At 63.2% G+C, this 22,587-nt stretch overlaps 1 protein-coding gene across 1 annotated transcript in view; it reads left to right on the top strand.

The window, feature by feature from the left end:
- The window catches only part of CPXM1 (carboxypeptidase X, M14 family member 1), a 29,448-nt gene that overhangs the window by 1,449 nt on the left and 5,412 nt on the right, over window positions 1–22,587 (top strand). The window contains exons 2-12 of the mRNA XM_054030550.1: window positions 1,101–1,208; window positions 7,084–7,193; window positions 8,006–8,145; window positions 8,357–8,441; window positions 10,991–11,141; window positions 12,362–12,450; window positions 12,604–12,727; window positions 13,467–13,663; window positions 14,559–14,738; window positions 15,449–15,746; window positions 21,450–21,589. Of these exons, the coding sequence (XP_053886525.1) occupies window positions 1,101–1,208; window positions 7,084–7,193; window positions 8,006–8,145; window positions 8,357–8,441; window positions 10,991–11,141; window positions 12,362–12,450; window positions 12,604–12,727; window positions 13,467–13,663; window positions 14,559–14,738; window positions 15,449–15,746; window positions 21,450–21,589 (1,622 nt within the window). The remainder of the gene's footprint in view (window positions 1–1,100; window positions 1,209–7,083; window positions 7,194–8,005; window positions 8,146–8,356; window positions 8,442–10,990; window positions 11,142–12,361; window positions 12,451–12,603; window positions 12,728–13,466; window positions 13,664–14,558; window positions 14,739–15,448; window positions 15,747–21,449; window positions 21,590–22,587) is intronic.

The following is a 22,587-nucleotide window of genomic DNA, read 5'->3' as shown; positions in this document are numbered from 1 at the left end:
AGTTGCAGAGAAGCCGAGCTGCGGACGGGCTGCGCCGCGCTGTGTGGGAGCGGGGGGCTCGCTTGGCTGCTGGGAACTGGGGTGGGGGGATCCTTCCCCGAGTAGCCCGGATCCCCTCACAGGATTTCTTCCCTTTGCTTTGCCTGCAGAGGGGATTGGCTGGCCGGGCTGCTCCCCTTGGCTCTCCTCCAAAGTGCAGGCCAGCAGCTTTCTGCTGAGCGGGTGATGGGGGAGGCCGTGACGGGCGGATCCTGGCCCGGGGTGATGGGCAGGACGCCCCTGAGCCTTGTTCCCAGATCCCAGCACAGCCGGCCCCTCGCCTCCGGGAGCTGGGCTTGGCTCAGGGGGTGGAGAAGCGACAATGGGATCTCTGAGCTGGGGGCCCAGGGAGAGGAGTCGGGGAGTGGAGCAGAGCGACCGAGCTAACGCAGTCCAGAACCCATCCATGCCCGCTAGCCCTAGCCTCCCCTCCACTGCCAGATCTCCGGGCGCTCCCCAGGCTCCTCCGGGCTGGGGGGAACTAGCAAGTCTGCGGTCAGGCGATCCCCCATGATCCAGCAGCCCTGGGTGCCTCCCTGCTCTGCCACAAACTCCCTAGGGCGCCGGGGCCCCAGCCGCCTTCGTGAGACGGGACCGAGCCGCTCCAGGCCGTGTCCCAGGCCCTGCGCTGATGGCCCCCCGTGAGCTCCTCTAGCCACAGCCGCTGGAGCCGGAGGAACCGAGTTCTGGCCCCGCTGTGGCTGTGCTGCTCCCAGCAGCCCGGACGTGCAGCACAGAGACAGCAATGGAGCTGCTTGGGGGCACTGTGTGTGTCACAGCGGACGGGACCCACACAGCTGGGCCCCTTGCTATGGGGCTGAGCTCTGGGGCAGCAGGAAACACCAGTCCCCAATTGTTCACAAAGGAGCCTTGATCTCTGGGTTAGAGGGAGCAGCACAATCCTCACAGCCACCCCCATGGCAGGCCTGGGGCCTGCAGCGCCCTGAATTGCAGCCCCCGCGTCCCCCAGCCCGGCTGCTCGGTCTGGAGCTCGCCCGCTCCCGGCGCCCCCTCCCTGAGGAGGAGCGGGGTGACCGTGTGTCTGGTTTGCCTTTCTCCAGCCAGGGGCACCACGAAGAAACCTGTGCGGGTTAAAGTAGTGAAGAAAAAAGTCTTGAAGAAGAAACCCAAGGCTTCGGGCCAGGGAGCAGCCACCGAGCAGCAGCCACGTACGTACTTCCCCCGCCAGGGGGCGCTGACGCAGCCCGGGTATCCCCGCTGAGCCCCATGCCGTGCCGGCCGCTCCACACGGTTCCACTTGGCCAGCGCCGGTCTCGTCTCCAGCAGTCGAGGGCCTGCGTCCTATGCGGCACATCCGTCCTACGCAGCAGAGACCCCGGAGTCCTGCAGCTCCCCCTGCCCCCGCCCCACCATGACCGCCCCATCCCAGGGAGCAGCCCGGGATTCCTGGTGGGGTTGGGTCTGATACCAAATTCCATTGATTATACGCTCCCGCTACATTGCCAGCGCCCTGCTCCGGTGCCCGACGCTTACCTGTCTTGCAGAGATGGGCAGGGCCAGCGGGGTCTTGGAAGTGCGGTTGCCACCTGCTCAGGTTTTCCCGGGAGTGTCCCTTGTCCTGGGAAATCTGTCGGGGTGCTACGTACACACGGCCAGCTGTCTTGCTGGCTCGGGGTCAGCCCGGATGTCCTAGTGTTTTTGTACCTCCGAGCAGGCAAACCTAACTTGTCCCGCTTGGGAGGCAGATGACACTGCCAAGGGGAGTCAACTCCTTCCTTCTCCCTTTGGGGCAGAGGTGACTTTCCATTGTGGAGGAGCAGGGTTGGATTCTTAACCCCCCCACACACACCTCAGCAAACCTTGTCAGCAGCCTGGTCCCCCACCCCGTGCCTGCCACTGCAACCGGCCCCCAGGACCTGCCCGAGCTAGAGGTGTCTGCAGAAAGGCAGAGTTACGGCTGTCATTAGACCAGCATTAACACCCATTGCTCCGGCTGCACCTCCCGTGCCCTGGGCACCCCGACGGGGACTGCCACGGGCTCACATACCTGTCAAAATGTACCCACCTCCCTGCCCTGGGCACTGACAAACATCCTTGTGTGCATGCCTGGGGCTGAACCCCCCTCTGTCTCCCCCCCACACACACCCCCACATGCACTCTCCCCCTCCCAGGAGCTCCTGCATGCACATACAGATACCCCCTGTGTGCCCCTGGGGCAGGGCCTCTGAACCTTTCCACAGACGGCGCCAGGGCCTGCCCGGGCTCCCGCAGGTTATTCTTGGAAAGCTGGCGCTGTTGTTTTTCCTTGGGCTTTTGAGGCTTCAAGCGGCACCGAGGAGCGTTTCCTGCTCAGCTGCGGTGCAGCCGGGTGGGACGTTGGCAGGAGCCCGCTGCTGACTGGGACGGCCTCGTGAGGCAGCGACGCCAGGGCAGTAGGGCGCCCGCTCTCGCTAGCCCCTGAGGAGCTGTACTGGGGAGATTTCCAGGGAACGTCTAGTGTAGACGCAGCCTCCGAGGACCAAACATGGAGCAAAACCCGGCCAGGGGCCTTTGGCAGCATCCCAGCAGGAGACGCCGAGTCTAGGGTGCTAGTCTCGGGCTGGGCACATCTGCGAGTGGCAACTGGGCAGTTTCCCCCATCACAGCGGGAGCTGATCACTAGCATGGGGCTGGAGGACATTCCCCTGCAGGGTGCAGTGGGGAGCCACTGTCCCTGGGCTCTGGGGATTGTGTTTCCCTGGGAACCAGCCAGAGAGATGGGCAGGTTTGGGAGGAGAGTGGGGCAATGGAGGAGACGCGGGGTCTCTGGGCTGTTCTGCCTGGCTGAAAGGGGGTACGGGGGTGAGACAGGGTTGCCAGGTGTCCAGTTTTCGACCGGAACGCGTGGTCGAAAAGGGACCCCGGCTGTTAAAAGTCCAGTGGGCAGCATAGCGGGGCTAAGGCAGGCTCCCTACCTGCCTTGGCTCCGCGTAGCTCCCGGAAGCAGCGGCATGTCCCCGCTCTGGGTCCTACGTGTAGGGGCAGCCAGGGGGCTCCGCACGATGCCCCAGCCCCAAGCACCAGCTCTGCAGCTCCCATTGGCCAGGAACCACAGCCAATGGGAGCTGTGGGGGTGGCGCCTGCGGACAGGGCAGCGTGCAGAGCTGCCTGGCTGCGCCTCCGCATAGGAGCCAGAGGGGGGACATGCCGCTGCTTCTGGGAGCTGCTTGAGGTAAGTGCCACCCAGAGCCTGCACCCCAACCCCTCTCCTGAACCCCAACCCCCTGCCCCAGCCCTGATCCCCCTCCCACACTCCGAACCCCTCGATCCCAGCCCAGATCCCCCTCCTGTACCCCAAACCTCTCATCCCCAGTCCCACCCCAGAGCCTGCACCCCCAGCCAGAGCCCTCACCCCAACCCCAGCCCTGATCCCCCTCCCGCCTCTGAACCCCTCAGTCCCAGCCCAGAGCCCCCTCCTGTACCCCAAACCTCTCATCCCCAGTCCCACCCCAGAGCCTGCACCCCCAGCCAGAGCCCTCACCCCAACCCCAGCCCTGATCCCCCTCCCACCTCTGAACCCCTCAGTCCTGCACCCCAAACCCCTCATCCCCGGCCCCACCCCAGAGCCCAGCCAATGCCCTCAACCCCTCCAACCCCCCTGCCCCAGCCCGGTGAAAATGAGCGAGTGAGTGAGGGTGGGGGAGAGCGAGCGACAGAGGGAGGGGGTTGGAGTGGGCCCCCTCAGGGAGTCCACTCGCTCTGGCCCCCCGGGGCCTCCACCCCCGAAGGGGTTGATGCAACCCTGTTCTCTAGCCCGGAGTGACTCTCAGCCAGCATAAAACAGGAGGGTTTATTGAGAGTTGAACACAGCACAGGAAACTCTCAGGGCCTGAGGCCTGGCCTCCCTCAGCCCAGCACATCCCAGTCTCCCTGCATCCAGGTGGGCTCTGCCTGCTCCCCCTCTCCAGCCCAGAGCCCCCCTGCTTCCCAGCTGGGCATCTGAGATCCCGGCCCCAGGCCCCGCCTCTGTCCATTGTCTTCTCTCCAGGTAAACAGGGTCGTAAACTGGGGCCACCTCTCCTCGCTTCTGTCCTCCGGCTGGAACCGGCTGGTCAGGTCACTGTGTCCTCACTCTGCAGCCCATTGTCTTCCCACTAGCCAGAACCGGCTGCAACTCCTGGGCTGGGTCTCCGGGTTGGGGTCTCAGGTCACCGGTCGCTGGGGTATCCATCCTCCAGGCCATTGGCTGGGGTCCCAAGTTCCCTCTCCGGTCCTCTGTAACAACAAACTCCCTCTCCCCTCACCTCGTTAAACCAGTAACACCCAGGGAAACTGAGTCCCACCCCCTCCGCATGCAAACCATTGAAACCCCACCGAAAACAAGAAAACAAACAAGAAAATCCCCCACTTTGTCACAGTCTGCAGCATTACCGGGCCGGATCTGCTGCAGGGGCCCTCGCTGCGTCCAGGGGCTGACCGGGCCAGAGGGCCCCGCAGCTGGGGGAAGCAGTGGGCCGAGGCCCTGTCAGATCTGGGGACTCGCACAGGAGCACAGAGGAGGGGCGTGCAAAGCCGCAGGGCCTGATCTCCAGCCCCCGAGCCTCCTGCACCGCGGGACCTTAGCCCAGGCAAAGAGGTGCTGCCCCGAGACGCCAAGGCGCTGGTGGGTGCTCGGGCCTGGGCTGGGTGCTGAGGGCAGGAACTCCTGGCATCCACGTGGCTGCTACTGCCGTGAGGTGCTGTCCTTGCCTTGGCGGTGCCAAGGTGCTGGTCCGGAGGACGTGGGAGTTGCACCGGGAGCGGAGTGACTGGTCCCCAAGGGGATTTCAGCTCCACAAACGCACTCGCAGGCTGGGCAGAGCCGAGCCACGTCCCCGCCGCTCTCGAAGCTCCGGCAGTGGCACAGTAGGGGCAGGGAACCCGCCTGTGTCCCTGGCAAGGCAGCTGAACCGCAGGGCGGGCTCGCTCCATAGTCTGAGAGCGTTTCCGGGGCGTAGAGAAGACGAGATCGCTTCCCCTGCTCCGCTCCAGGCTGCTGGGGTCAGGCTCGGGCGTTCCCGGGAGAAACGGGGCTGGGTCGGGCTGCAGACGCAGGAGCGAGGCTGCTCGCCCCGCAGCGGGTCGGAGAAGCCCAGTTCCCCGGGCTCCTCCCTGTGTCTCCACACGTGCCCAGGGCAGCCCCAGGGAAGCAGTAAAAGAACCCGGGTGGCATTGGCCCTGCCGCAGCTGTGGGGGAGGGAGGGTGTATGACCCCACTGGGCAAAGACCTCGTGAGAGCCAGTCCCAGCCTGTGGCTGGCCCGGCGCGGCTCTCCCATCGCAGGGCCTGCTGGCTCCCATGCTTGGGCTGTAGCACTAGTGGGGGGCGGGAGGGGTTTGTGTCCGAGTCACCCTGCGGGATCCCCTCTCTTCCCAGCATCTCCAGGGCGCCATCAGTGAGTCTGGGTGCCGGGGAGTTCCCAGGACTTCCCTTTTTACCCCCCTGCCTTCTGAGCAACGACCAGAGGGGGCGCCACAGAGCAGCGCAGTTACCTGCCTCCCCCGCAGGGCCAAGCCCAGCCTGCAGCGGGAGGTTCCACAGGGGAACAGCTGCGACCGGCCTGGCCCCATCCCCCGCACAGACCCCCTGGGATTGCGCCAGCTGTGCCGGGATATGATGGCTCTTTGACTCATCCTCGCAGGCTGTGGTTGTGGTTTCAGCACTCCGTTGTTCTCTGGTATCCGCTGGCCTGATCTCCGGCAGCGCTTGGGTCTCCAGCAGTGTGTTTGGCTCCAGGCTGGGCTGAGTGTGCTGCGCTCTTCCTGGGGTGGGGAGCGGGGGAAGACACCACCCGGGAGCTTGTTCTGAGTCCTGGCCGGGGGAGAACTGAAGCAGGTTGTCCTCACGGCTGTGTGCAGCCCCCTGGATCCAGGGGATCCCCACGGACTTTGTGCCCAGTGTAACAATAAATAATTCCCGTCCCTAGCACTAACACGGCGTTCTGGGTGGTGCAAACAGCTGTGCCTGCACTCCACCCAGCCGTGAAATGCTGCAGCCACCTCTGGGGGGGGAGCACGGCTGCTGCCTAATAGGCCGAGTAACACTGCAGTAATGTAGGCCAGGCAGCGAGGAGGAATGCCGGATGCGGTTTAAACTGCTGGGGGAATCAGGAAAGCTGAATGTAACCGGCCAGGCTGGAATTGGCTGGAACGCTGGGGTTAGCCCAGGGGCGTTAGCGACGGCCTGTGTCCCTGCACGGCTGGCTCTGGTACTGAAGTCTCTCGGCTCTGGCTCTGGGGGTAGATGCGTGAGCCCCTAGACTCATTCCCTGCTGATGATGGTTGCACTGTCTGTGCTGCCTGCAGCCTCTGTGACAGCCAAGACGTGAGGTCTCCAAGCCAGCAGCCCAGCGCCCCGTAGCAGCAAACCGGGCCCTGGGCTCTGTATCGGCTCCGAGAAAGAGCTCATCAAACACACTGAAACCAAGCAAAGGGAAACAGGAGGAAATACTTCCATCTCTCAGGCTGTGGGGTAACCCCCATTGCTGAGCACTTACCCCTAGACCCACTACGGCACTGGAGAATAGGCCGCAGGGGATACCCCTACGGCCCGGGTCTAGGGCAGCACAGAGGACAGGGAGCTGGGAGTGCGGAGCTCTGTCCCGCGGGTACGTCTGGGGGAATTTGCAGTCAGTGCCGGGGAGGGCTCTGGAGATAAAAGGCTCTGAGCAGGGCTCACTGGGGCCCGGGTGATGCTAAGTGCAGAGGGCAGCAGGGTCCAGCCAGATTTGGTACTGGCTGCCACCCAGACCATGGGCCCCTGGACATCACATCCCACTTGACGCCAGCCAGTGAGAGAAGGAGAGAGATCGTCCCTGACACCCCAGGGTGCCCAGCCCAGCTGGTCTGCCCCTGGGTGGGGTCTCCCCATTGTTCAGGGGATGGGATTCCAGGGGGAGCGGCTCCTGGCCCGGCCTCCCTCCCCTCCTGCCCCTGTTGCTGGCCGAGGCTCCAGGGAGGAGAGGTTTGTTTGCAGGTCACTGGAGTTGCACCAAGGATGCCTTTGGCCCCTCTGGCTTTTCGTTAAGCTGATTTTCTTTCCTTTCCCCCTTCGGCCTCCCACCAGAATGTCCCCCGCTGGGGCTGGAGTCTCTGAGGGTGTCGGACTTCCAGCTACGAGCCTCCAGCATCAAGCGCTACGGACTGGGTGCCCACCGGGGACGCCTCAATATACAGGTGTGCTGTGCCGGGGGGAGGGGGGAGCCCTTTCCTTCAGAGCGAGGCCTCTCCCCGCCCCCATGGCAGTTACCTGGCCACCAGCTGGGCGTCGTCTCCCTCCAGGGGCTCTGGGGTGCCATCCTGACAGCTCCAAAGAGGACGGCTCCTGGCTGCAGCCCCAGCCCCCTCATCTAACTCTCTCCCCCCCAGCAGGGTCACCCCATCCGTCCCCCACACTAGCCTCTTCACTGCGCCGTCTTCCACTGGAGGGTGAGAAACCTCCCGCGGCAGCTGGCTAAAGGGTCCTGCTGAGCATTTCCCCTCCCCAGTAGGGGGCGCCGCCATCGGGCACTGAAATGTACATAACGACCCAGCAGCCCCCCTGCCTTTCCATTTCGTTCAGAGCCGGAGAACTGGGCCCGTTTCTGCAGGGAGGGTTGGGGGGATTTCCCCACTGAAACCAGGGCTCTGTTTTCTAGCCAGGATGTGGGGATTTTGGGTGGGAAGCTGCCCCGTTCCCGGTAGCATGGTGGGGGAGTGCTCGTGACGTCTGGCCCAAGTCGCTCAGACTAGTCAGACCTGCGCAGAGCTGGTGAATTTCCCCGCAGTTCTGGGGGGGCGATGAGCCACAGGCCAGCTCGAGCTGGGTTACCTATTCGCAGTAGTGCTCGCTATCTCGGGCGGGGCAGTCCCTGCCGCGGGGAGCCCCAAGGAGCCCAGCTCCCCGGGGCGCTGGCAAGGGAACTCCCAGTGCACAGCTTCCCACGCTCCGCGGCTGCCCCCACAGTGACCTCCCGCCGCTCTCTGTTCCCCCCCGCCCCCCGCCGCAGTCCGGGATTCACGACGGTGACTTCTATGACGGAGGCTGGTGTGCCGGCCACGAGGACCGGGACCAGTGGCTGGAGATCGATGCCCGGCGGCCGACCCGTTTCACCGGCGTCATCACACAGGGCCTGAACTCCATCTGGACGTAAGCAGCTAGTGAAGGGGAGGGGAGAGCGCGGGGTGATGGATCCGGGGCCGCAGCCACTGGCTGGGTCAGCGAGCCCCTCATCGTGGTATCTAGGCTCTCGGACAGCTCTTGTGGGGCTATCAGTGAAGGGGACCAGGGTCCCTATAAACCCCTCAGTGCTGGTGACTGACCCCACGGCTGATTCTCTCTCCCCCTCTTCCCCATGTAGTTACGACTGGGTGACCTCCTACAAAGTCCAGTTCAGTAACGACACACACAGCTGGCAGCCAGGCAGGAACGGGACGGAGGAGGTGGTGAGTGGGGGTGCCCCAGCCCTGGGGCAGCGCGGGGACGGGAGGCTGGTGGGGCGACGGGCCAGCACCGGGGCGAATGGGCTCTTTTACAGTCGGTGGCTGTGGGTGGCAGCGCCTGCCGGGGCCTCGAGGACTGGGGGACGGAGGTGCGGGGTCAGAGCCTCCGGATTTCGCTGAGCTGTGCGCGGCCCCCCACGGGCACGGGCAGGGCACTGGGCACTTTAAGCGACATTTGCTGCCCTGGAGCCTGGGGTCAGGCTGTGCCAGGCCAGACCCCCTTCCTGAGGGCGCCTCTCACTCACCTCGGGGGCCTTTCCCCCAGCAGCAAGAGCCATGACAGCCCCCCAATGGGACCGGACCCCTCCCTGCTCTCCGCAGCCCTCTCCCGGCACCAGCCAGTCTGCGGAGGGTTAATAGAGCTGCGTGGGCTGTGCCCCCCCCCCCTCCCAGCATCAGCTGGGCTCCAGCCTCAGCACAAAGAGCGTCTGTCTGGGGTGCGGGGGTGGGGGGGGCAGCTCTGCTTCCCCTGGCAGCCCCCAGCAAAATCCCTCCCTCCCGGGCTGGAGGGGGTGAGTGTGTGTGTGTCCATGTGTGTAAATAAATCAGTGCAGTGTGTGTGTGTGTACAGACGGGCAGTGTGTGTGTGTGTGTGTGTGTGTGTGTGTGTACAGACGGGCAGTGTGTGTGTGCGTGTGTGTACAGACGTGCAGTGTGTGTGTGTGTGTTACAGACGGGCAGTGTGCGTGCAGTGTGTGTGTTACAGATGGGCAGTGTGTGCGCGTGTGTGTACAGATGTGCGGTGTGTGTGTGTGTGTTACAGACGTGCGGTGTGTGTGTATAGACGTGCAGTGTGTGTGTGTGTACAGACGTGCAGTGTGTGTCTGTGTGTGTACAGACGTGCTGTGTGTGTGTGTGTGTGTACAGACGTGCAGTGTGTGTCTGTGTGTGTACAGACGTGCTGTGTGTGTGTGTGTGTGTACAGACGTGCAGTGTGTTTGTGTGTTACAGATGTGCAGTGTGTGAGTGTGTGTGTGTTACAGACGTGCAGTGTGTGTGTGTGTTACAGACGTGCAGTGTGTGTGTACAGACGTGCAGTGTGTGTGTGTGTGTTACAGACGTGCAGTGTGTGTGTACAGACGGGCAGTGTGTGTGTGTGTGTGTGTACAGACGGGCAGTGTGTGTGTGTGTGTGTGTGTACAGACGGGCAGTGTGTGTGTACAGACGGGCAGTGTGTGTGTGTGTGTGTGTTACAGACGTGCAGTGTGTGTGTGTGTTACAGACGTGCAGTGTGTGTGTACAGACGTGCAGTGTGTGTGTGTGTGTGTGTGTACAGACGTGCAGTGTGTTTGTGTGTTACAGACGTGGAGTGTGTGTGTGTGTGTGTGTGTGTACAGACGGGCAGTGTGTGTGTGTGTACAGACGTGCAGTGTGTGTGTACAGACGGGCAGTGTGTGTGTGTGTGTGTTACAGACGGGCAGTGTGTGTGTGTGTACAGACGTGCAGTGTGTGTGTACAGACGGGCAGTGTGTGTGTGTGTGTGTGTGTTACAGACGTGCAGTGTGTGTGTCCGCGCTGTAGAATTCGCTGTGCTCTGACCTCTTCCTGCCCAATCTTTTGGGAAAGAACTGAGTTCGGAAAGAGGCAGAAAGCAATCAGCCTGGCGGGGGGACGGGAGGAACTGGCAGCTCCCAGCCCCCTCTGCACTAGGGGGAGACGGTCCCGCCTGGCTCGTCCCATCTCACTGGCGCCCCCGAGAGGGAGCCAGGCCTCCCTAGGGAGAGCAGTGGGGGTGGGCGTGTGGCCGGGCGGTGAGTGGGTGTCTGTGAGAGTCCCACACTGCACTCTGTGGCTCTCTCCCTGGGGAGCTCTGAGCTGGCACGGGCCCCGGCGGGCGCCTGGAACCCTGTTGGCCCGGGGCAGAGCAGCTGTTGGTTTCCCTGGGGTTTGGCACGTCCCTGTGGCACAAGCCTGGGTCTGGTGCCAGGTTCCAGCCTCTCGCAGGCAGCTCGGGTTGAATGGGAGCCAGGGGGAGCAGGCGGGGGCTGGGGCGGACGTAACCCTTTGGGTTCTGGTCCTGGGCCCTCGGAGCTGCCAACTGGGCAATGCGGACGCTGGACCCAGCCGCTGCTTCTCTAGTGCCAGGCGACACGGCGCGGCTCTCGCTGCCTGGCAGTCCAGAGCCTGGGAGAATCCCGGCTTGTCTTTGAAGAAGGACTCAGCATCCCGCCCCGGGAGGAGGGCTGGGCGTGTGGCCTGGAGAGGCTCTGGGCAATGGAGGCAGTGGGCCGCGAGGCGAGTGGGCACTGTCCTGCTCAGAGCAGGGGGAGATCCGGTCAGGCGGGAGGTCAGTCACTCCAAGGGCAGGGGGCAGCATGGGGGAACCCTGCTCCGGCTGCTGGGGGGTGCAGGGCTGGAGACCCTGGGCCTGGCACGCCAGCCCCTGTCACCAGCACCCACCTCCCCCAGAAGGACGAGTATTTATAACGGGGATAAGAAGGAGCCTCGCAAGCAGCCGAAGGCCAGGGCCGCATCTGTCTGTCTGTCTCTAGGTGTTCCTGGGGAACAAGGACCCCGAGACGCCCGTGCTCAATGCACTCCCCACCCCGGTGGTGGCGCGCTACATCCGCATCAACCCCCAGACCTGGTTTGAGAACGGCACCATCTGCCTGAGGGCGGAGATCCTGGGCTGCCCCTTGCCAGGTAGGACGCGCTGCTGGGGTGGGCTTGTCCCTGCGCTCTCCCTCCGAGAGGCCGTCTGGCCAGGCCTGTCCGTCTTCCCCTTCGTTCTGTTGTGTGGCATCAAGCCGGAGCCCTTTGCTCTCGGTCCCTCTGGCCTGTCTCCTCTGCAGCCCTCTGTCGTGCCAGCAGCCCCAGGTCCCCGGCCGGGCTGGCACTGCGAGCACAGACCCCAAATAGTCTGGGACGGGGCTGTCCGAGAAATGCCTCTCACCCAACAGCCCTGCCAGCTCGTGCACAGCAACACAGGAACCGCTGGGCCAGATGAGACCCGCAGTCCTTTTAAGCCAGGCTCTGGCAGTGACCTGTACCAGCTGCTTGAGAGAGTCCCTGAGGGATGGGATAACCTGCCGATGGCAACGTTCCTTCCTGACCACCCAGGAGCTATAGGCCAGGTCAAGCCCTGAAGCATGAACATTTCTGTCCCTCCCGGCGCGCTTGGGTATTTTAAAGTATTTACTGGTATAATTCTGGGTCATCTTGTTCTCCTGGAGATGCTGGCCAGGCCCTGTAGTTTAGGGTGAGTTTTGCACTTAAAGCAGGGATATAGCCTCTCTTCCGGAGGGAAAAGACTGTGTATCCTCCCACGTCGGGCAGCCCGGACTCTGAGCCCAGCACGCACGGACTGAGGTGTTATACCTGGATCCGCGAATTAGGTTGTGAACAAAAATGAATTCTGAAAATGGGTCCTTTAAGAAACGCCGCCCGCAGCGTCAGACCAGCTTTGTCCCTGTTGACATCTGCTCAGGTATTGGCCGTTTACACCCAGAGCGGCTGAGAGGTGGGTCTGGAGCAAGGGATAGATTTGTAGGTAACTTGTTAGGCTGACTGGTCATTTTTTGCCGTTATTCGCCATAAGGGGGAGTTTCTCTATCAGCAGAGGCTGCACAATAATCTTCGTCAGCGACGCTTGGGGCTAACTGCCCTCTTCCCAAAATGGTGGCCGCCTCTCCTTGTTCTAAACGGGACGCAAGCCGACCTCAGCGAAGGGCCTTCTCAGACCGGAAAGAGGCCGTGGGCTGCCCTTAGCCAAGATGGCCGCTGCCTTCATCCAACTGCTGAGGGCAGCTTCACCTGGCCCCAGCTGGGGAGAATGGGGGCTGGCGGCCCGCGGGCAAACACGGGAGCGTTTGGTGCCTGGACCTGGCGCCGGCCCCGAATTTCACGCCCGACTTTCCCTGCAGACCCCAACAACATCTACTCCTGGGAGAACGAGCCGGTGGTGACCGACAAGCTGGACTTCAGGCATCACAACTACAAGGAGATGAGAAAGGTATGTTCCCTTCGCTCCCTGCCTCCACACGGTTGGGGCAGGCAGCTCCCGCCCTGTGCCCACCCCTCGCGGTGCCCGCCGCCGGCAGGGAAGGCAGGCACGCGTTGGCCAGCCCCGGCAGGAGAGGCTAGCCATGCCCCTTGCCCTTCACAGCTGATGAAGGAGGTGAACGAGGAGTGCCCCAACATCACCCGGGTCTACAGCATTGGGAAGAGCTACCTCGGCCTGAAGATGTACGCGATGGAGATCTCGGACAACCCCGGGCAGCACGAGTTGGGTGAGTCCCCGCAGCACGGGGCAGAGGGGAGACGCCACCGGCACCGCTTCCCAGCCGCACCCCCGGCACTGGCAGACGGAGAGGGAGAGCTCGGGTTGCTGCCCCACGTGCCACACACAGAGAGTCCCATTTTGGTCGGGGGGACGTCCATCTACACCCCTGCTCTGCTGCCCCATGTCCCACGAGGCTGGCCTGGCTGAACTCCACCCCGAGCCAGGGCGCCGCGCTGAGTATGCCCCCAGGCGCCCTCCCCCCCCGAGCCAGGATGCCCCGCTGAGTCTGCCCCCAGACACACCCCTAGAGCCAGGGCACTGCTGAGTCTGCCCCCACAGACACCCCCCAGAGCCAGGGTGCCCCACTGAGTCTGCCCCCCCAGACATCCCCAGACCCGGGGCACCCACTAAGTCTGCCCCCAGACACCCCCAGGGCCCGGGCACCTCCCTGCCTGGAGTGTGTGAGGCTCTACCCACATTCAGTGTGTCCTGCCCCCTCTGGGGACGCAGGCAGCACGAACTCCCCCTCCAGAGCCTCAGGCCCAGCTGGCCCGGCCCGGGGCGGTTCCTGGAGCCAGTCTCTGCGTCGCTTCCCCCGGGAGTCTGGCAGGTGGGGGGATTTCCCAGGCGTCCAGCGGCCCCGGGGAGCGGGCGGGGTTGGCTGCGCTCTCAGCCTGGTGCCCGGAGGGTGGCGCCGGGCGGGCGGGCGGCAGGCTCGTGGGCAGCTGGCTGCGTGTCGCCGGCAGGGGAGCCGGAGTTCCGCTACGTGGCCGGGATGCACGGGAACGAGGTGCTGGGCCGTGAGCTCCTGCTCAACCTGATGCAGTACCTGTGCGGCGAGTACACCCGGGGCAACCCCCGCGTCGTCCGGCTGGTGAGCGAGACCCGCATCCACCTGCTGCCCTCCATGAACCCCGACGGCTACGAGACGGCCTACAAGCTGGTAGGGCCCGCGCCCAGGGGAGGGCAGCTCCGGCCGGGCGGCGCCACTGCGGGCCCCGGGGGACCCGTGGGCATGGCCTCACGGCCACTCAGGGGCCCCTGCGGACGCAGGGCGGCGCCACTGCCGGGCTCTGGGGAACAGGCAGTACAGTCGCACTGGGCACCAGCCGGGTTGGCTCCGAGAGGGGTGGCCTGGGAATCCCGGCCTGGCGACGGGGCTGGGTCCCTCTCTGCGCCCTGCTAATGCAGGGCCGGGCGGGGGCTGAACGTCCGCATGCTCTGCTCCCATGAAGCCAGCAGGAGGCGCTCGCAGCACGCCCGGCCGGCACAGTTCAGTACTGCTGGCAGGTGCTGGTACGGCAGAGGCTGCCCCCAGGCGGGAACACGGGCAGGGCGCTCGGGAACTTTAACCCAGTTCGCTCCTGGGGCGAGGCAGCTGAGCGGCGTGTGCCTGCAAGGGCCCGGCGCGGAGCAGGGAGTGGGCCAGAGGGGCCTGGCGGGCTCTAGGGGGACGGCCCCATGAACGGCGCTAGGGGCTGGCCGTGGAGCGCCCCGGCTGAGGGCAGTGAGGGTGATGGGGATCCCAACACAGACGCACGGGGAGGAAGGGGGGGCGACACGGGATGGGGGGCAGATGATGAGGAGGGAGGGAGCTGGAAGGGGGCATGAGGGCCCCTCTGGCCGGTGTGGGCTGGGCTGTCCAGGAGGGAGGGAGGCAGACGGGGGTGGGAGGGCCATGGCAGCCAGGGGATGTCACGGTGGCCCAGCCGTTATTGGGGGTCTCTGATCTGCGGTGGCTCTGAGCCCCACCTGCTCTGAATGTGCCCCAGAGAGCGGGGGGGGGCGGCGGGGGAGGAGGAGCTGAGCTCTCCCACTGCCCCCCCCCCGCCCCACAGGGCTCGGAGCTGGCGGGCTGGGCCGTGGGCCGCTGGACCTACGAAGGCATCGACCTCAACCACAACTTCGCTGACCTCAACACGGCCCTGTGGGACGCCGAAGACAACGAGCTGGTTCCTCACAAGTTCCCCAACCACTATCTCCCCATCCCGGAGTACTACACCTTCGCCAACGCCACGGTGAGTCCCGCTGGCCGCATGGGGCGGGGTGGGGGTGTGTGTGCGGGGATGGGGCAGTGCGGGATAGGGGGCACTGTGGAACAGGGGGTGTTGTGGAATGCGGGGACAGGGCGGTGCAGGGACGGGGAAGCTGTGGAGGACATAGGGGCACTGTGGGGTGCGGGGGACATGGGGAGATATGGGGTGCGGGGGGCAGGGGCGCTGTGGGGTGCAGGGGGTGCTGTGGGGTGCGGGAGACGGGGGGCTGTGGGCTGCAGGAGCAGGGTGCAGGGGGTGCTGTGGGGTGCAGGGGACATGGGGGGGCTGTGGGGTGCAGGGATGGATGGGGCTGGGAGACCTGGGGATTCTCCTTGCTGGAAGGCAGAGTGAGGGGCGGGGGCTGGGGTGACGGATGCGAACCGGGGTGTTCTGGGCCTGCTGCCCAGCGGCTCTCACGTGCCAGCGGTGGCAGTGGGACGATCCAGGCCCCGAGGGGGAGCCGGGTTCATGCCAGGGGCCTGCAGACACCATGGCCACCCGGCTCCTCCTGCAGCCCTTCACCCCAGGGCGAAGCGGGTGCGAGGGGCAGCCCGGGCGGAATGGCAGCCCCTCGCACGGGAACCAGTCCCAGACGAGCATCAGGCCACGGGCTTCACGCCCCATCCCTGCCCTCAGCGCCGGGGGCCCTTGTCCCCCCCAGCGCTCTGAGGCCGAGGCCTGTCCCTGCCCAGGTGGCCCCGGAGACCCGCGCCGTCATCGACTGGATGCAGAAGTTCCCCTTCGTGCTAAGCGCCAACCTGCACGGGGGGGAGCTGGTGGTGACCTACCCCTACGACATGACCCGCACCTACTGGAAGGCCCAGGAGCTGACGCCCACGCCCGACGACGCCATCTTCCGCTGGCTCGCCACCGTCTATGCCACCACCAACCTGGCCATGGTGGACGACGAGCGCCGCCTCTGCCACTACGAGGACTTCACCAGGGAGGGCAACATCATCAACGGCGCCAACTGGCACACGGTGCCGGGAAGTAGGTGGCCCTGCTCCGGAGCCTGGGGGGAAGGGCTCTTCGATCCCCTGGGGCAGGGAGGTCCTGGCAGTCCATGTGCCCTGCACTGGACAGGGAGTGAGGTGTCACGTAGTGTGGGGGGAGACAAGGCCCTGCACCCCCGGCTTCCTGCTAGTCACCATGACTCTCAGCCAGCCAGTAAAGCAGAAGGTTTATTCAGATGACAGGAACACAGTCCAAGACAGGTCTTGCAGGCACAGACAACAGGGCCCCCCTCAGTTAGGTCCATCTTGGGGTCCCAGGGGCACCACAGCCCCGTTGGGGGGTCAGAGTCCCGCCTGGGCTCTCCTCCATTACACCAGCCAGCTCCTGAAACTCCAACTCCCTCCAGCATCTCTCACCCAGCCTCCCCCCGGCTCCTCCCCCAGCCTTTGTTCAGTTTCCCGGGCAGAGGTGTCACCCGGCCTCTAACCCCTTCCTGGGTTCTCACGTTACATGCTCAGGTATTTTCCCTTGATGCCAGTCTCCCATCCCGCAATGCAGACCGTCCTAGCCACACTCCCCTGCCTTCCCAGCCAACACTCCCCACTCAGCATTCAAAGACCGTATTAAGAACAGTCCCAGTTCGTCACATCTCTCCCCACTTCAAGACCGAACTGAGAGGGTCACTTCAGCCAGTGACCTGGGGAAGTTCGAACCTACCCCCGTTCCCATGGATGCCCCCGCATCCCTCCCATTCCTTGGTGAGAATTACACCAGGCCCTTCCAGTTTCACGCCCCCTTTTAGGTTGGGTGTGCTCGATGGCACTCGTAGGTCGCATGTGGGAAGGTTTATGCGGCCTGTGCCCTTTTCCCACCCCAACACCCCTGGGGTTCCAACTGGGCTGGGGTCTTCTCCCAGCGCTCCAGTCTGGAGGTCTGTGCTTTGGGCTCTCTTGGTTCAGAGCCGCCCTTTTGACCTTGGCCACCCTCTGGAAAGGCTCCTCTATGCTGGGCAAGGGTCCTAAAGCCATTTTCCCCTTGTCCCAGGCCTTCCTCCCCCTCTGACAGGGGTCACAGGATCCGCAGTACTGTCGGACAGTAACAAAGACCCCAGGCCAGTAAAAGCTCCGTAGCAGCCTCTGCTGGGTACGCCAGGTTCCCTGGTGCCCTGAGAGGGGAATGTCATGGGCCCGGCACAGCAGCTGGCGGCGATACTTCTGGGGTACCACCAGCTGCCTCCTGATCCCCCCTGACTCCATTTTCCCTGGGGGAGCCCATTCTCGGTACAGGAACCCCTTCTCCCACAGGAACCTTTTCCGGCCACCTCTCCCCATGGTCTCTACCGCACTGAGGTCGTCCAGGTCCCTTATCTTCCGCAAGGAGGGATCTCTCTGTAACTCGGCCTGGAACTCAGCAGCTGGGACAGGGATGGCCACCTGCTCTTTCTCGCCCGCTGGGTCTGAAGCCGCAGCCTCCCTGAGCCATGTCCCTGGGTGTTCCCTCCCCACCAGGTTAGGGTCCTGCGCCTCAGGCCAGGCACCCTCCCCAAGGCCAAGGCGCAGTGCCCCTCGCCGGCTCTGGCTATGGGTCATGACCAGGGCACCCTGGGAGTTGCTTGTCCAGTCCTCCAGGTCCCCCCCCATTAACACCTCAGTGGGCAAATGGTGGTGCACCCCCACTTCCTTGGGGCCCTCCTTGGCCCCCCACTTCAGGTGTACCCTCACCACAGGCACCTTGAATATGGTCCCGCCCACCCCCGTCAGGGTTAGATAGGTGTTGGGCATCACCTGATCTGGAGCTACCACCTCGGGCCGGGCCAGCGTTCCCTCAGCACCCGTGTCCCAGTATCCATTGACCTTCCTCCCATCCACCTCCAGGGGAACAAGGCACTCGCTCCACAGGGACAGCCCTGCGCCCACCCTGTAAACAGAGAACCTTGAGTCCAGAGCATCCAGCCCCCCAGAGGAGCTGGCCTGGGGCACCCCTCCCTCCTGAGCAGTTGGGAAGCTGTCAGCCCCCCTTGCCTGGGCCGTCTTCCCCTCGTCCAGCTGGGTCTCTACCACGTTGACCCTCTGTGGGTTCGGTCTGCTCAGTCTGTCCCTGAGCTTGGGGCACTGGGTCCGTATGTGGCCTCTCTGGCCACAGTAATAGCAGCCCATGTCCCATGAGTCGCCTCAAGCCTGTCGGTTGGTCCTGACACTGGGCGTTCCCCTTGGGACGGGGTTCTCCATGTTTCCCCTTTGGGAGGTCCCAGGGTCACTCTCTTCCTGCATCGTGGCGGGCCTGTTCCTTTGGGACTCCTCCCTGTCATCCCCTGCCCGACTGTCCACAAACTTGTTGGCCAGCTGGCCTGTGTGTGCGGGTTCTCTGGCTTCTGGTCCATCAACCATCGCCTCAAGTCGGATGGGCACTGCTCATACAGGTGCTCCAGTATGAATAGGTCAAGCAGGTCCTCTTTAGCTTGGGCCCCAGCCGTCCACTTGCGGGCATACCCCTGCGCCCGGTTGGCTAGTTGTAGGTATGTGACCTCACGGGTTTTGCGCTGACTCCAGAATCTTTTCCGGTACATCTCAGGGGTCAGCCCAAACTCGCGGAGCAGGGCCTTTTTGAATAGTTCGTAGTCCTCTGTCTCCGCCCCTTTCATTCGGCTGTACCTCCATGGCTGTGGAGACCAGTAAGGTGGTGAGAAACTGGAGCCTGTCTGCAGGGTCAACCCTGTTCAGCTCGCAGGAATTCTCAAAGGCCGTCAGGAAGGTATCTATGTCCTCCCTCTCCTTACGCTGGGCCAGGAAGCCCTTATCAAAGCTCTTTGCAGTCTTGGGTCCCCCCTTGCTCACCGCAGCTGGGGCCCCACTGCTCCTCAGCCTGGCCAGTTCCAGCTCATGCTGACGTTGGTTCTCCTCATGCTAACGCTGTTTTTCCCGTTCTTCCCGCTCCTGCTTCAATTCTTGCTTCCTTAACTCAAGCTCTTCCCGTCTCAGCTCCCTGTCATATTCCAGCCACCTCCGCTCCAGGGACGGGGAGCTCCGCTGGGACGATCCCCTGCTGGCCACCGGGGTCAGGGTGTCCTCGGTATTCGCTGGGGTTCCCCCAACTCCTCCCCTAGGTATAGGTAGGCAGGGTCTCGGGATGTCCTCGGCAGCAGTCTGACCCCTCCCAGCCATGTCAGGCCCCGGGGCCCGCGCTGCATCCGCCGGGCGGCTTCCCTCAGGGACAGGGCTCGGTTCATCCAAGCGATCCCTCTCCTCCAGCTGGGCAATGAGCTGTTCTTTGGTGGACCTCCCCATGCACAGCCCCTCTGCCTGCACAGCTTCACCAGGTTGCTCTTAAGGCGTTTAGCATCCATCCTCCTGCTGGCCACTCGCCGGCCTGTGCTCTCCGCTTTCCACCGTTCCCGGGGGACCCCTAGTGTGCCAGCCCTTCTTCAGGTCACCCCCTCTCTGCCAGGGTCGAGCTGCAGACTCCTCTGCCCCGGGCCCGCTCGCTGTGATCCCCCGGGGGACCCTGTTACTGCAACAGTCCTTCTCGCTGGTCACACACTCCCAGGGGTTAATCGGCCCCTGAAGCGTCTCTCTCTGACTCTTCAGCCCCCCTGGTCCCCGTCGATCCCCCTTCGTTTTACTGCTCCCCAGTCACTTACTGTAGGAAGCGCCGTCCACAGGGTGCAGTAGATCCCACCGCTGCCACCAGTTGTCATGGAGTGTGGGGGACTCAGGGCCCTGTACCCCCGGTTTCCTGCAATTCACCATGACTCTCAGCCAGCCAGTAAAAGCAGAAGGTTTATTTAGATGACAGGAACACAGTCCAAGACAGGTCTTGCAGGTACAGACAACAGGACCCCCGCCCAGTTAGGTCCATCTTGGGGTCCCAGGGGCACCACAGCCCTATTGGGGGGTCAGAGCCCCGCCTGGGTTCCCCTCCATTACACCAGCCAGCTCCTGAAACTCCAACACCCTCCAGCGTCTCTCACCCAGCCTCTCCCCGGCTCCTCCCACAGCCTTTGTTCAGTTTCCCGGGCAGAGGTGTCACCTGGCCTCTAACCCCTTCCTGGGTTCTCACGTTACATGCTCAGGTATTCTCCTTCGGCCAGTCTCCCATCCCCCAATGCAGACTGTCCTAGCCACACTCCCCTGCAACCTTCCCAGGCCAAGACTCCCCACTCAGCATTCAAAGACCACATTAAGAACAGTCCCAGTTCTCCACATGGGGTCTGTGGATTGGAGCCCCGTCGTGTCCCGAGACCCCCATGCTGGGAGTGATCCTGGCTGTGCCCTGCCCGGGGCACTGGCTGGCACTCGGGGGCGGGGAGGACCTCCCTGTGTTTGGGATGGAGCTTCTTGGCTCAGGACGCAGACAGGCCTTGCCCAGCTGCCCTCTGGCCAGACCCAGCTGAAACAGCTTCTGCCGCTGTGTCCATCGCTCAGGAGTGACCCTGCAAGCAGGGCCCGTCGCTGCCACGTGACCCTCCAGTAACCGACCAGGGCGCAGGGCCCGTCGCTGCCGCGCGACCCTCCGGTAACCGACCGGGGTGCGGGGCCCGTCGCTGCCGCGCGACCCTCCGGTAACCGACCGGGGTGCGGGGCCTGTCGCTGCCGCGCGACCCTCCAGTAACCGACCGGGGTGCGGGGCCCGTCGCTGCCACGCGACCCTCCGGTAACCGACCGGGGCGCGGGGCCCGTCGCTGCTGCGCGACCCTCCGGTAACCGACCGGGGTGCGGGGCCTGTCGCTGCCGCGCGACCCTCCGGTAACCGACCAGGGTGCGGGGCCTGTCGCTGCCGCGCGACCCTCCGGTAACCGACCAGGGTGCAGGGCAAATGCAAAGTGCTCCACTTAGGAAGGAACAATCAGTTGCACACATACAGAATGGGAAGAGACTGTCTAGGAAGGAGTATGGCAGAAAGGGATCTAGGGGTTATAGTGGACCACAAGCTAAATATGAGTCAACAGTGTGATGCTGCTTCAAAAAAAGCAAACGTGATTCTGGGCTGTATTAGCAGGTGTGTTGTGAGCAAGACATGAGAAGTCATTCTTCCGCTCCACTCTGCTCTGATTAGGCCTCAGCTGGAGTATTGTGTCCAGTTCTGGGCACTGCATTTCAAGAAAGATGTGGAGAAATTGGAGAGGGTCCAGAGAAGAGCAACAAGAATGATGAAAGGTCTAGAGAACATGAGCTATGAGGGAAGATTGAAAAAATTGGGTTTGTTTAGTCTGGAGAAGAGAAGACTGAGCGGGGACATGAGAACAGTTTTCAAGTACATAAAAGATTGTTACAAGGAGGAGGGAGAAAAATTGTTCTTCTTAACCTCTGAGGATAGGACAAGAAACAATGGGCTTAAACTGCAGCAAGGGAGGTTTAGGATGGACATTAGGAAAATTCCTAACTGTCAGGGTGGTTAAGCACTGGAATAAATTGCCTAGGGAGGTTGTGGAATCTCCATCATTGGAGATTTTTACGAGACGGTTGGACAAACACCTGTCAGGGATGGTCTAGATAATTAGTCCTGCCACAAGTGCAGGGGACTGGACTAGATGAACCTCTCGAGGTCCCTTCCAGTTCTGATTCCATGAATTACAAACCAGGGCGCAGGGCCCGTCGCTGCCGAGTGACCCTCCAATAACCAACCAGCTACAGGGCCCAACACCCTGCTGTATTTCCCATTCCAAGTGCAGGCTGCCGTAAGGAGCTCAGCTCACTTCTCTGGCGTGGCACCAGATCGCCCCGTGCTTGTCTCCCTGTGCAGGTATGAACGACTTCAGCTACCTGCACACAAACTGCTTTGAGGTCACTGTAGAGCTGTCCTGCGACAAATTCCCGCACGAGTCCGAGCTGCCCAGGGAGTGGGAGAACAACAAGGAGTCCCTGCTGGTCTTCATGGAGCAGGTGCATGTCCTGGCCTAAGGGGGGCACTCCAGGGCCAGGGCAGTCCCGAATGTGGACTGGATGTGGGTATCTAGGGCAGTGCCTCCTGGAGCTTCTCCGCGAAGGTCATGTGGCCCTGTGGGAGCTGGGCAAGGCCCCAGGAGCAGCTGCTCCGGTCAAGGCAGGTTCTGGCTGGGTGCTGGTGCTAGCAGTGAACCCATCACGGCGCCAAGGCTGGAGAGACATGGGGCAGCACTTACCCACCTGGGAGGGAGGGAGACCCAGTGGTTAGACTATGGAACTGGGTGTCACTCAGGACAAAACCCAATCCCCTACCTCTTGAGCTAAAGGGGAATCACCATTAGCTAATAGCAGTGTAGGGGCAATGACACACAGAGTAATTCTGAATCCAGCCAGCAGAGGGCAATATGCACATGCATGCACAAGCACACAGTGCCAGGGGCTTGATAACAGGTTTTTAAAGGCTAGTCAGAAGATCATGGAAGATCGAGATGAGAGAGACGTTAGATATTAGCTCCCACAGTCCCCAGACACAGGGCACAGCAGATGTTAATGCCATCACACGGCTGTACACGGGGGTGCCGTCCCTTCCAGAGGCAGGGCAGCCCCAGACGCACGGCGCTTCGGTTTGTAGCTGAAATGTCCTCTGGACAGAGCCACAAAAACTGCCTCTCAGGCCCTGCCACCAGCAGCTCTGGGTTCCTCCAGCAGACGTGATCCGAGTAACAAGGAACGGCATAAAGCAGCCTGTTGGTTCCAGCTGAGACGGGCAAGCCCCTCCCGACCATGCCAAGCAGCCTTGGCAGTGCCTTTAGGAGAGCATGACGAGACAGAAGGCAGAGCACCCGGCCATGCCAACCACTGCGCGGCAGGGGCTGCTGGGGGACAGAGCTAAGAAGGGAAGAACGGGGTTGGTTAAAGGACAAGACGGGGAGCCAAGAAACCCGGGCTGTATTCCCTGCTCCCCTGCCCCCTTGCACCAGGTATAGCACCCCCAC

The sequence above is a fragment of the Malaclemys terrapin genome, chromosome 5, assembly GCF_027887155.1.
Source record: "Malaclemys terrapin pileata isolate rMalTer1 chromosome 5, rMalTer1.hap1, whole genome shotgun sequence".
NCBI classification, from domain to species: Eukaryota; Metazoa; Chordata; order Testudines; family Emydidae; genus Malaclemys; species Malaclemys terrapin.
The sequence above is the reverse complement of the archived record's forward strand: the minus strand, read 5'-3'. Positions and strand labels throughout refer to the sequence as shown.